At 40.4% G+C, this 14,022-nt stretch overlaps 1 protein-coding gene across 1 annotated transcript in view; it reads left to right on the top strand.

The window, feature by feature from the left end:
* Positions 1 to 361: 361 nt before the first annotated feature.
* MIER3 (MIER family member 3) overlaps positions 362 to 14,022 on the top strand; it is a 29,647-nt gene continuing 15,986 nt past the window's right edge. The window contains exons 1-5 of the mRNA XM_026498938.4: positions 362 to 433; positions 1,880 to 1,904; positions 4,944 to 5,089; positions 12,413 to 12,547; positions 13,738 to 13,858. Coding sequence (XP_026354723.1) covers positions 425 to 433; positions 1,880 to 1,904; positions 4,944 to 5,089; positions 12,413 to 12,547; positions 13,738 to 13,858 — 436 coding nt within the window. The 5' untranslated portion in view covers positions 362 to 424. The remainder of the gene's footprint in view (positions 434 to 1,879; positions 1,905 to 4,943; positions 5,090 to 12,412; positions 12,548 to 13,737; positions 13,859 to 14,022) is intronic.

The raw sequence follows: 14,022 nt of genomic DNA, 5'->3' as shown, positions 1-14,022 counted from the left end.
CGTCCTACCGGACTAGAGTGTCCGTCCGTCGATTCTCCGCTGCCCGGCCGGCTCTTCGGCCTCTACTGCCTGGACGTGGGTCCGTCCCATGCCCGAGTTTCCATTCATCCCCCACTTGCCTCCAATTCGGCAGAACTTTCCTCCAGCAGAGTGGGGAAGAGCGGGCGAGGGCCCGTGCGCATCGGGCCGTCCGCAGCGGGCGCGGGGCGCTGGGTGCTGCGTGGGGCTCCGGGCGGGGTGGGCGTGCGAGCGGGCCGGGGGCGTCGCGGGCCGCCCTGCCCTATAAGGGGCCGAGCCGCCTCCGCCGCCGGGCGGGTGCCGGGCGGACCGCGGCGGCGGCGGCGGCGGCGGCGGCTGCGATTGGCTCAGGCGCCCCATCCGGGGACTGGGCTCGGCGCTGCTCGTTCGCCCTAAAGGTACCAATATGGCGGAGGTGAGCAGAGAAACCGGGCAGGAGCGGCCGGGCTAAAGCGGGCGCCCGGCGGCCCCCCGCGCCCCCGGAGCCGGCCTGGGGAATCCGGGGCTCTTCCCGCTGCCCCACGGGGGGCGGCGCGGCGGGGCGGGGGCTGCGGGGCGGCAACTGGCCGTGGAGGGGCCGGCCGGGGGGCGGGAGCGGGCGCGGGAGCGGTCTCCCTCCGGGACTAGGCCGCGGCGGCTCCGGCCCCGAGCCGGCTGCGCGACGGGGCCGGACCGGAGGTGGCGACCGGCGGCAGCGAGCCCCGGCCTGGGGACGGCGCCGTGCCGTGTCTCCGGGCAGCTGACGCGGGCCGCCGGAGCCTCCGCGCCGCTTTCTAGGGCCAGGGTGGGTGGAAACCGGCCGAGCCCCCCCCATCCGCGGCCGGATTGCAAAGCGGGGAGCGGGCTGCGCCACTGTCCTGCGGGAAGAGTGCTCTGTGCCCCCGGCCCACTGGGTCCGGGCTGCGGCGCCAAGGAGCCTCACGCTCCACTTTGCTCCGGGCACCGAGGCAAGCGGGATGTGCGGCCGCCGGGCTTCGCGGGAGGCGAGCGGGACTCCTCGCCCCGCGCCTTGGAGGTTCGGGAGCCCCTGGGTGTGAAAGGAGGCAGTCCAAGACTCTCGACGTTATCTCTGGGGGCTCTCAGTAACCCCACTTTCTTCTGCCCTGAAGGAGGGAGGCAGGGCGAGCGAAGCTGCCCAGGTCGTGTCCCCCGGGACTGGTGAGCTGGGGGGGAGGGGGTGGCGCAGCAGGAGCCCCTTCGGCTGGAGCTCGCTGGGGCGAGGGGCTCGCTGGCGGGCCTAGGGAGGGACTGAACACCCTGGAAGGAACTAGCATCTCTGGGACTGAGGGGCTGCGTCTCCAGTTTCGGGAGAGAGAATGGGGGGTTTGCGCTTTGGCTTGGGGGCGGGTGTCCAGTTTCGAGCTGGCCTATGCTCAGGTCAGAGGACAGCCTCGGAATTGGGGCTCTTGGGCCCAGGGGTAGACTAGGTGCTCGGAGGACGATTCCCTTCCAGTACAGGGTATTGCTTTGGGAGGTGTTGTTTGGGTCCGTGGAGAGCAGGGTGGGATTTGGGGGACTCCCGTGATGCCGGGGACTGGGGACCGGTACCGTGAGGCGACTGCTCTGCGTTTTGCTTCTCCGCTTTGTAACTTGCCGAGCTCCAAGGGGCGGCTTGGAGTTGCTTGTTAGACTCTGGGCTTCGTCCCGGGTCTGCGAGTTTGCACACTGGGGACTCGGGGAGGAAGGCGAGGCAGCCAAGAGGGGCCCGAAAGGGGCTGGGAGCGATTGGAGCGAAGCTACGTCTTGTACTTTTGGCAGCTGCGGAGGAGCTCTGGGCTCCGCCTCCTCTGCGCCCTGTTGCCGGAGCTGCCTCTTCCCCCTGGCTGCGCGATCTAACCGCACGTTTTCTTCTTTCTCCTAGGCTTCTTTTGGAAGTTCGAGCCCAGGTTTGTCCTATTTTCTTACCTCTTCAGTGGGTCCCAAAGGGTAATGGGGGGCTCATAGATCTGTTACTAAAGATTTTCGCACAAAAATTTGCCCTGCGAGTTTTTTTCATTTGTTTTTAAGAGTTTCAGCGTACATTTTGGTAATTAAGTTTTTCGAGGAAGGAACAATTATACTTCTCTCTCTTTTTTCTTGCATGTTGAAAGAAATAACTTGTTACAAAGCTGCTAACAGACAAGTGTTCTTTTAAAGTAATATATCTTTAGTTATCACATATCGGTTTTTTCCCTCAAGGCCTGAAAAAGTTAATCCCAAATTAACTTTCCACTAACTTTCCCAGGTTAGTTTAGATTTTAATTTTTTTTCAAGAAATCAACTCTTTAATTTGTCGAAACTGGGATTACTTATATCGCTTATTAACTGACCATGACTCCCCATCTCTCCTTCTTTGTCTCCTAAATTTTTCATAATTGAGACATGACTATAGATTGTATTAAAATTGGAACTTGAGAGTTAGGTAAGCTACCTTAAAAGAAACATAGAATTGCAAGCTTGTCACAGAAAAGTGGTAAAACAGAATTTTTGAGGTGAGACAGCCTTAGATCATCTAGTAGTGTTTAACCTTTTTGAAATGGGAAACACTGTCAGGTTCTGATGAAAGCAAGGGACTGTCTCCTGAACTCTCCACATGTGCATAATTGCATACAGTTTGGGGTTTCTGGCTCCCCTGAATCCCATAATGGAGAGGACAGTTTTGTTTCAATTTCTCACCCTCTTTCCAGCCCTTTTTTGGCTTTTCCCTCTAATAGTCTCCAGGAAAAGTACGTCTGAACTACTCCAAGTCCCTTATTTTACACTTGAGAAGACTTTTAAATAACTCTACTGAGAGTCACCTAGTTAATAGAGCCTGGAAAATCTCCCAAATCTTCCCTTGCAACGTGTTGCCTTAGAGTGAACAGCCCGTTTCCTTGCATATTTATTACTTGTGTATTTAGTGAACTTTTAAGGTCTCACTTGATTAACCTTCAAGGTATTATAAAATAATTAGTCACAGAGTAGAAGAAAGTTTTGGTTATTTTTTAAATAGATGTCTACATCTTTACATTTAAAAATTGTTTTAGAAAGTTTTTCTAATTTTGAGACAAACATTTCTTTGTCATAACTGATTTCAGGAACAGAATATTTCTATACATGATGCCAAACATCTGGATGATAATGGAATTTTTCCATTTTGCATCACTGTCTGCTTTTAAGAAGTTGCAATCTAAAGAGCAAGACGACAGTGTAGTTTTGGTGTTTGAATAAACTTTTTTAACCTGTTTCTAATCACTTAGGCAATTTTAAAGAAAATTTTAGAGCTTAGAAGAGGTTCTTGAGGTCATCTAAGCCAATGCTATGCATTTTACAAATGAAAAACTGGACCTGGGCCCAGAAAGTTTAAATGACTTGCCTCAGGTCTCAGCAGGTCAGGGACAAAGCCAGGAGTAGACCCTTAGGCCCTTTGATTTCTGGCCCTTAACTGAATACCTTCCCGCTTTAAGAGGGAAGAGCACTGTGACCAGTGATGTGGGGATTACAAAAAAGGACAGAGCTCTGCCTTAAAGAGGTGGAAAAGTTACCATCTGTTTCATCCCTGACACTTTGTCTACCGCAGAGGTTTCCAGGAATTCCTCAAAATAGGAGATTGATAATGGTGGATGTTCTGCTTTTGAGCTCTTTAATAAATATTCATCTTTCTCCTAAAATTAGGTTAAACCGTCTGTATTTCAGCAGGTTTTAAAATGAACAGATAACATCTTTAAACGTTAAAAAAATAGCATCATAATGTAAGCTTCCTAAAGAATTGAGTTCCATAGAAATTGTGTTATTTTTAGGACTAATGATTAGAGTTCTCCAAACTCAGAATCAAAATCATTGAATTATGTCTGTGTTTTTTTTCGTAGTGAAAAATCTTTGGTGTAGGTCAGTGTTTTGGTAATGATCCCATAACTGTCCTTAAATGTTTGAAATTAAAAATATTAAATAGCTTTACTAAAAACATACCTAACTTTTTTTATGTTAAATGTACTTCTTTCCATTTCACCCTTCCTCTACCCCAAGGTACTTCTTTGCTTCCCTGCTCCGAGAGTTACTGGTCTAATTGAATTAGATACCAGAGTAAAACAGAAAATTCCGTTTTTCATAGATTCAATTTCATTCTCATGGGATTTTGAATCTAACTCATTTCTCAACTTAGTTTTCAGAGTATCCCGTTGACTTCACATTTACCATTAAAAAATATTACAGTTTTATAAACCGGTATGAATTGGCCAAAACAACTTGCAGCAGGATACATCTTTCAAAAACCTGTAGATAAAATTTTTCTGTATTTCCTTCACATAATCTTAAAAACTAATTACCTTATTTGTCATCTAGAGAAAAGCATACTCTTAAATTTAATGCCTCTGTGGAGAGCTTGAAATACAGTTATGGACATGAAAAGTGACATACTACTTTTAGAGACTGATTTGCTGTATGGTTGCTTCACAAAAACTTGTATTTTTTCTATGAACCAAATTTCTATTGTGTTTTGTACCTTTGAGGGTTGTAAGTTGGGTAACATATATATTCTCTTTGCCTGAAGTGTTGAGCCTTAGTGTATAACAGATTCTTGTGAAATCTTCCGTTTATAATCCTTCTGTCATTTTTCTGTTGCTTTTAGACAAATGCATTAAACTGACTGACAGACAAGTTTGACTTTTCTCTTAGAACATTTTTTTTTAGGACTCCTCGGTTTAAATCACTTTGCTGCCATAATAAGTTCTGTTCTCATGGACTGGACTTCTGATTAATGTGTTTTTAAGTTACTCTGCCTTGTTCTTTTGCTGATTTAGATGTCTTTTCAGAACGGTATGGTCTTTATAACCTGTTAAATATATAGTAAATGCATTTAATAAAGCTCACGTATAAACATTAAAAGGAACTGGCAGAGGAACACAAATTATTTTCTCTTGTAAGTAGCATTGTGAATGTGTAAAGTGATTCAGTTTGTTTCATTCCAGTTGGGTCTTTGTCTTCTGAGGATCATGATTTTGACCCCACTGCTGAGATGTTGGTCCATGACTATGATGATGAAAGAACTCTTGAAGAAGAGGAAATGATGGATGAGGGTAAAAACTTCAGTTCTGAAATTGAAGACTTAGAAAAGGTAAAGGATTTTATTTTCCTATTTTAATAGCAAACTTATAGTAAAGATTTTGAAATTCTATTATAAATTATTTTACAATCTATCTGAAATAAAAACAGGATCAGCATCTTTGTTTTTGACCTAACTTTTATGGACTGTCACAGATTTTCTCATTATTTTGAAGGAAAGCCTAATACGTAGATTTTCATTTAATTATTCTAAATTATTTTATACCTCTTAATCTAATTTTTAAGTATTTGAAGCACAGTGAAGTAGGTACATGTGGTCATCTTACAGGTGAGCATAATGGGATATAGAGAACCATGGGCCCTAAACTTGGTTCTCAATCGTGGCCCAGCCCAATGCTTTATACCATACTTTTCTACTGAGGGTCACACTTGAGTTTAATTAAACACTGCAATAGATACAGGGAGAGGTCTTTTCCTTTAAATAACTTGTAGCCTGGTAGAATACTAAAAGAATATTGAAAGAGAAAAAGTTTTACTCTATTTTTAATCGTAAAATAATGTCCCGTTTTCCACCCCTCAGTCATCTTTTAAAAAGTTGGCAGAAGTAAATGTAGTTTATAACTTCTTAAACCCAAAATCAATATAAATGGAAATCAACTGGATTTTAAACACATATTTATACCAGGACTACAGAGAGAGGTCTCCATAGGGGTCACTCGAAAAAATGTAGGATTATACTTATCTATAAATTAACCTTATTTGCGCATTTCTGATCAGCCCAGAATAACAAAAGCTTTCAGGAATAATATTGAATAATAATAATCCCTTGAGTTTTTATACCTCTTTTTCTTCAAAAAGCGAAGATGCTTAGATAATCTCTTCTGCTATCTTTGTGAGGCAGAGATGAATTCTTATTGCATTTCTCCTTTCATGTTAATATACAGGGAAACAGGGGCAGTCTTCAGGATCTAGACCCCAGGCTTACTCTGGTAGACCTGAAAATTTCTAAACATGTTCATTCACTTGACAAATTAATCCAACACAATTGCTGTTAGATTTAATCATTAAAAAAAAAAAAACCCAACTTATAGCCAAAGAGATTTGAGAGTATAGAGAGGAAATGGTTGGGAAATATTTAAGAAAAGCTTTGGGTATTGCTTCTTTCAGGGGTGATGATAAAATATTGCCTTTTGATAAGAAAAGATGTCCAAGAGTCTTGAATTCTGCCTTGGCTTTATTCGGCACTTCCTTTCTACCTCTTATGGGTAGCCTAGACTAACTGAGAATTGTAATCCAGCTAATATCATCTCTCTGTCAAATAAATACAAATCTTAAAAAAATAATAAACACTGGTAATTAATTTTTTGCTTTGTATTGATACCTATCACTGAATTTGAAGATTCAGAAAAATTGGAGGTCTTTAAGTATTTCAACTTCTCTGTACTTGGACAGTTTTGCTACTTGGTATTTTATGACATTCTTGGAAATTGGGACAGAAAACTACAGGTGATCTTTAAACAGATTCTAGTGAAGACCTAAGAACTTTGTCTCTACTCAGAAGCCTAATCTTTCTCTTGTTGGACAGTGAACAAGAGGAGCTATTTCTAAGAGTGACTGACTGCCCACTTCTCTAAACTGTAATTCTTATCTGTAGTAAAGCATTACTATGTAGATGTGGCCTCTATTCTTTGTTGATGTGTAATGAAACGTAAAATGGAATAAAGAACAGTAGATAGAGACACAGATATAAAGAGAGATCATTATAGAAGAAATTTAAAATTATTTCTATATGATTTAATGTACTCTGTTAATCTTTTATTATTGGAACATTGATTTAGGTATTCTTCCATGTTCACAGTCTTAGGGACTTGATGTTAATGTTTGTTTTTAGAAATGACAATAAGTTTTTATACTCATAGTAAACTTGGTAGTTTATAGACTATAAATATCGCCTGTATTTTAGTGCTTAACAAATTTTTAGTACAGTATGTATTACGAAAAATAAGAAATAGAAACAGTTTTTGTATAGTAGTACTTTGGTATAGAGAATACATTATGTGACTAGATTTATGTTATTAAGCATATAAAATAAGGTTTACATCGTGTCTTACTATAGTTTATTTGTGTTACTGTTTGGTGAGGTTTTAATTTAATGGTGTAGAGCTATAACTTTTAGAGAAGTTTTTTGCAATAATATGTAGATTTCTCCCTTGATATTCATTGTGAAATGAGAAAGTAAAAATCACATTTTCTACCACTTACACTTTGGTATAGATCCTTCCTATTTTGTGGGTTTTTTTTAAATTAAGTTTTAAAAACTATATGTATACTGTTTTGCAATACATATTTTAAGATATCAGACTGGCATTATACGAAACTTGTTCTACACTTCACTTAGTTTCTTTTGATCAATCCAGGAACAGCATCAGGTGTTTTGGATGAGTAGTATTAGCATTATTTCCTTGGTTAAGAGGCCTTGTTGATTGTGAAATGTACCATAGATTTAGAAATAACATAGATGGGGGCAGGGAGGAACAGTACTATGGGAAATCTGTACATTGGTAATGGGATGCATCCTAATTTCTAGTATGTGAGGTTGTGCATCATAGGATCAAAGAAATTATGATCCTTTTCTATTTACAGATGAAGAAATGTAGGTGAGAGGAGTTAGGTGATTTGCCCACAGTAATGGTTAGCAGTTAGTGAGTCCTCTGCCTCTAGATTTTATGTTCTTCCTGATATAAAACCTTTGAGGTAGAAAATAGTTCATTTATGATTAGACTCAAATATGCCCCTTAAAGTTTAAATAGAGTCAACAAAATACCCGAGAAAAAAAAGAGAAAAATCCTCTACCTGGGATAAGGTGCTGGATTAAACTTCTAAGCTGTTCTAGCCACCACAGATCTCAGAGGCAGATTTACTCATTCGATTTAAAAATAACCTTTTTTTTGTGCTTCAGAGGACTAAGTCCTTTATTAATAGGTCTAGTCGAAAGCTCATTTGTGAAGTGCTTCAGAGATTGGGTCCACCTTTTTTAGTTTTGTTATACAAGTTTTAGTACAAGTGATTTCTGTATTTTAGCATCAGCTCCCTTTAGGTAACTAGTGCCATTCCTTGAATGTGTTGATGAAGTTCCACTAAGAAAGTCACCTTCTTCCTCAACAGATGATTGTACTTTTGTTGTTAAAGAGAAAGTAGGGTTTTCATGAGTGACTATCTGGAATCTCCTGTGTGCCCCACACATACAAACTTAACTTTTATACTCATTCTTTCTTCTCTCCCTACTGTCCCAAGAGTATATTGCCACATCCTAGGCTAGCTCTTAATTCCATCCCTCCTGCCCCGAGTCCGTTCTTCCCACTTATTTTTTTATTTCAGCATGGAAAATCCTACTCATATGTTTCCTAAATGTGGGGGAAATTCTTTTAGCTCTGTGTTGCCGTTAGTGATTCTCTTTTTATAATGTATGTACTTTCTCCCCTCCATTGATTCAGCTTTGTTTCTCCCAGTAGGCTATAGGGTCACCAATAATTCCTACTTGACAGGTACAGAGAATTACTGTCTCTTTGTTTTTCTTGATTTCTCTTGGTCTAAGTGACTATCTCTGGTCTCTCCACACTTGCTTCTTCTTTAGCTTATGTAATTCTGCTTTCTCTTAGTTCTACTCTCTGGTATCTCCCTCTTTTGTATTTATGAGCCATTCTTTCTTTGCCCACATTTTAATTGATGGCAGTTCTCAGAGTTCTAGCTTATGTCTTCTCACTCTGTATGCCTTTTCTGGATGATCTCATTCAAGCCCATTGCTTCAGCTGTTGCCTTGAATTACCATTTACCACCCCACTGTCCACCTTCCAGTTTGTCTGATGTTTCTGTCTCATAACGGTGCTGTAGGTATTTAGCCTTCGCGGTCCAGGAACAGGCAATCCATTTAGACTCCTCTGTCACTTTCATTCAGTTTATCACGTAGGTCAAGAAATACATTCTTTCCTCTTAATTTCGCTCAAATAATTCCCTTCCTTAGTTGAGGCTGTCATTCTTCTACTTCCTCTAGAATGTTATTTTCAAAATGCATATTGTGCTTAGAATTTTCCAGACATATTCCATTGCCTGTAGGGTAATATATCTGGAAGTTCTTCTAATAAAGCATATATTCCTTTCTCTTTTCTGTCTATCCTCTCACCTTCTTTGACTTTAGATATCCTTTAGGTGCTAACGAATGCCGTATTTATATCTTTAGCCCAGCCTGATCCTCTGAACACAAGGCTGCTGGCCAACTTGACTCTTCTACTTAGATGTTTCATAGTCCTCTCAGACTTAACTTGCATCTTCCACAGAACTCTTTAATTGTTTCCTTCAGAAACCCTTCCTTCAGTCCTTTCTTTCTTTTTTTTTTTTTTTAAGATTTTATTTATTTATTTGACACAGAGAGAGAGAGAGCCCAAGCAGGGGAAGTAGCTGAGCAGGGAGCCTGATGTGGGACTCGATCCAAGGACCCTGGGATCATGACCTAAGCTGAAGGCAGATGCTTAACCGACTGAGCCACCCAGGTGCCCCTCCTTCAGTACTTTCTATCTCAGTAAAAGTTACCACTGTATAGGCAGTTGCTCAAATAGAAATCTGGAGAGACATCATTTTCTCTCCCTTTCACTCCCACATCCAGGAACCCATTTGATTCCACCTTAGAATATATATCATCTATTTACTTTTTTCCATGTTTATATCACTACCTTAATCCAGCATGAAACCCTTACGTGGTCTCCCTGCTTTTCTCTTATCTCTCCACCTCCTCAAACTTTTCTTTATGTAGCTGCCCAACATTCAAGAAGAAATAAAGTCATAGCACTCCCACCTGATCCCTCCCACACTTTTTTTTTTTAGTCTCTGTTCACTTCCCAGTACCCTGGGAGTAAAGGGCACTCTCTGTCTTCCCTTTGACCCTGTGAAAGTAGACTCTCTACATTATTCTGTATTTCAGGACCCTGTTTATTTCCTTTGCATTCATAATTGGCAGTTTTATATTTGTGTATAGCCCCCTCCCCGCCCCCCCCCAGCCAAGACTGTACGTTGTAGAAGGGCAAGACCTATTTTTCATACTGGCACTTGGCACAGTGGCCTACTGGCACCCAGTAACTGCATAGTCAGTGTTTCTTATGACACACCTCAAGTCCCTAGTACACAGCCCTCATCTGTTGAATGCCTCTTCATCTTTTAAGACTTAGCTCAGTCTTTGCACCCTGTGAGGCACCTCCCTAATCTCACACATACCATTATTCTTAGAGTGTAGTTCTTTCCTTCTCTGTACCTACCAATGTATACGACCATTTCTGGAATTGATTATTGCAGTCAACACATTCCATTATAATTGTTAACTAACCAGTTTCTTCCATCAAGACTGAATTCATTGAGATCAGGGATTTTCTATAAATTTCTTTTCTCTATCCACAGCTAGTAACCTCTGCATAGTACCTGGAACCCAGTAAATGCTGTATTGATGGAAAGGTGGACTATTAGTGTATGATGCATGAAAATTGACATCTCCCCAGCTCGTGGAGAGAATCTGAAACCAAGAGGTTTTGAAGAAATACTACAGACAGGTGGTTTGCAAAAGCTGCAGCCCAGTCTCCTCTTAGAACCAATATGAGCCAAAGGGAATGGGCTGCAGAGAATCTTCAAGGAGCAGGGCTAGAGAGACTCTGAATCTGGTTTGGGCACATTTGAGGGGTTCTGTTCTTTGATTTGGGAGAAGAAGAATTCACGAGGTTTCCCCATGGCATGGGTGAACTTCTGTCCATCCTGACCATCCAGCTCCATTTCTGCTGACTCCATGCTACCAAAGCAGCTTTTTAACTGATTTCAATCCCAAGCTGAAAGGATTTCGTGAGTGACATGATTGGTGTGGTCACTGGAAAGGCACATGTCTCCTACTGCAAATTTACAAAGTCACATTCTGTCATAAACCTTATTCTAAGTTCATTTAGCATGAATCTGTTTGTATCAGGCATAGTGAAAAATATAAGTTCTAGACGTGTAAAGGAGAGGGCCAGATTCTTGGGCATCTCCCCCCGAGCCTGACAGTGAGTGGGTTTCTAGAAATTATCACTGGCTTATTTCAGCTCACTTTGTGATCACTGAGGACATGTTTTACGTACTTGGCTTTAGCATATTCATGCTTTTGCTTCATGACTTAGGCCTTTTGTCTTAAAGGGAAAACTAAACCTATAAGCAAGCTTAATGAATTTCTTAATAGATGAGCATAAACATCTCTAAAATACTGAGCAAATTAACTAGTCCGTAGATACATTATTTTCTATTTATATATTTGAATAATTGTAAATAGCTGTATGCAGTTTACTAGTTGAATTAAGGTATTTTTAAAAAGGAAATACACTACCTATTTTCAGATGGATTAGTTCAGGGAAAAGGGTGCCAAAATGTGGCATAGCATAGGTATTCATAACACAGGAAGTACTGCAGCTGAAGTATGTACTTTTATCAAAGCAGTGTTTCCGTAAGTGAATTGGTACTGGGATTTGAACCCAGAACTAAGCCTGTTTTTGTCACCTGTAAGATGGTGGTAATGATGATAAAAACTTCAGTAGGTGGTTATGGAAGAGAAACCTAAAACAGTTGTACAAGAATACAGATATGATGGTAGTAATATAAAAATATAATTTTGAATAGTAATATATAAATACTATTGGTGTTAGTGATTGCTCAGCAGTGGTTGCCATTCAGCTATCATGTAACTAACATGAAGAATAAACCAAGTGGTCAACTGTTAAATCCAAGGAAACAAGCTGAATATTATATGAAGTTATTGATTGATTAATTGTAAGTTCTTTCAAGGTAAATCTTTATACTAATGTGAATGCTAAAAAAAAAATCACTAAAGCAAATATTTGAGGAATTTTTTAAAGAATGTAGTGATGCTGGAAATAAAAATGAAGATGTTAATCATTAGGTTTTTGTTAATATATTAATAATAGCTCTAAGTGTTTGAGCCTGTTTTCTAGCAGTAGTACAAAAAGAAAAATTAAAACTTGGCTTTGATTTGATACTGCTGTTTTGATAATGTGTTTTTGTTTTTTAAAGATTTTATTAATTTATTTGACAGAGATAGAGACAGCCAGCGAGAGAGGGAACACAAGCAGGGGGAGTGGGAGAGGAAGAAGCAGGCTCATAGTGGAGGAGCCTGATATGGGGCTCGATCCCACAACGCTGGGATCACGCCCTGAGCCGAAGGCAGACGCTTAACTGCTGTGCCACCCAGGCGCCCCTGATAATGTGTTTTTTGAGCATTAAGGGCATCACAGTTTATCTGTGCTTCTGTATTGTGACATCTACTGAGTTTATGTTTGTGCCCTGGCTTGAACAGGAAGGAAACATGCCTCTAGAAGATTTACTGGCATTCTATGGCTACGAACCTACAATTCCAGCAGTGGCAAATTCCAGTGCAAATAGCTCCCCAAGTGAACTTGCTGATGAACTACCAGACATGACACTAGACAAAGTGAGTATAAGCATTTAAAAGAAAAATTCCAGATCCATTACCATTGGCTGTTTTTATTAGTTTCCTTTATTGACCCATTGCTCTTTATCATTTTGGTAACCAATTTAAATATTGTTTGGCTTTGGTTATACTGCTTTAAAGGTACTAATAGCTTCCTAATACTTTGTATGTTTGAGTGTTCTCCCATAAAGTTTTTCTTCCCTATGTTGACATATTGTATCAAAACTTAGGTTTTGCCCTAACTTTTTTGGATCCTCTGAATATTTGAATGTATTGATTAATAAATCCCCCAGAAGCCTTCAAACCAAGCTGGCTTAGATGTGGAGTGGTTGGAGAGAAGTTCTGTTTTCTTGGGCTCTGTGAGTGACAGCCACAGCAGCCAAGGCCTTGGTGATATGTCTGTAACATTGTTGGTTGTGGGGAAGGCATAGTCCGTGCTGAGGAAAGTTCACACAAGCCACGGTCTCTGCTGATTTTCTGTGGTCTCTGGAAAGCTTTCCTTGCCTTTCAAATCTCAGACAGGGAGAGGAATCTACATCTTGGAACCTTTTCCTGTGGGTTTTATTGTTCTCCCTGTTTAGTCAAATGTATTAATGTACCACACTTTAATGACTGCAGTCATTCAGCAAATATTGAGTGCCTACTATGTACCAGGCACACAGATGACTATATACCTAGATAAAAGTTAATTCAAACCTGTTTCTTTTAAAATTATATCACTAGTCAGAGTTTTTCATTGGTTAGATTTTTTAAATTATTGAGAGAAGAGTTTGGAGAATTTTTTGGTTATATTTATGTTGGTAGAAAGTGAGTAATTGTCAATCACTTAGAAATAAGATTATTATTATTGTAAATTCACTAAAAATTAGCCTGCAAGTTTAGATAAACTTTCTGCTTATCTGTTAAGTTAGGCAGATTATTTGTTTAAATGTATAATAATATAGTTATTAAATATTGTATGTAATTAAGTATTAAGTGTTAATATTTATGAACATGAAATAAATTATAGGAGCACTTCAGATGTACTTCTCTCAAAACTAAGGGACCTTCAACAAGTTCTTAATTGTACCATAATACATAATATGTTTATGAATAATACGAAATTGTTGAAGTATAATTTCTTTTTTCAATTAAATTTTTTATGAGATATAGTTATTTCTAACTCTAGTGCTGCATTCTTATTCCTACAGGAGGAAATAGCAAAAGACCTGTTGTCGGGTGATGATGAGGAAACTCAGTCTTCTGCAGATGACCTGACACCGTCTGTGACTTCCCATGAAACTTCCGATTTCTTCCCTAGGCCTTTACGATGTAAGAAACTCAGTCATTACTGATTAGTAGTAGCACTGATGCTCTGGTTCAAGTACATTTTATGGCGTTCACTAGTTTGTCAGACATAAAACAAAAAAATAGTTCATCAGAATATTCTAAGTGTTTTACTTAATGGAGATACAATTCTGTTACAATCCAAATAT

This window comes from Ursus arctos, unplaced genomic scaffold (assembly GCF_023065955.2).
Source record: "Ursus arctos isolate Adak ecotype North America unplaced genomic scaffold, UrsArc2.0 scaffold_5, whole genome shotgun sequence".
NCBI classification, from domain to species: Eukaryota; Metazoa; Chordata; class Mammalia; order Carnivora; family Ursidae; genus Ursus; species Ursus arctos.
This window is presented reverse-complemented; position numbering and strand designations above follow the sequence as displayed.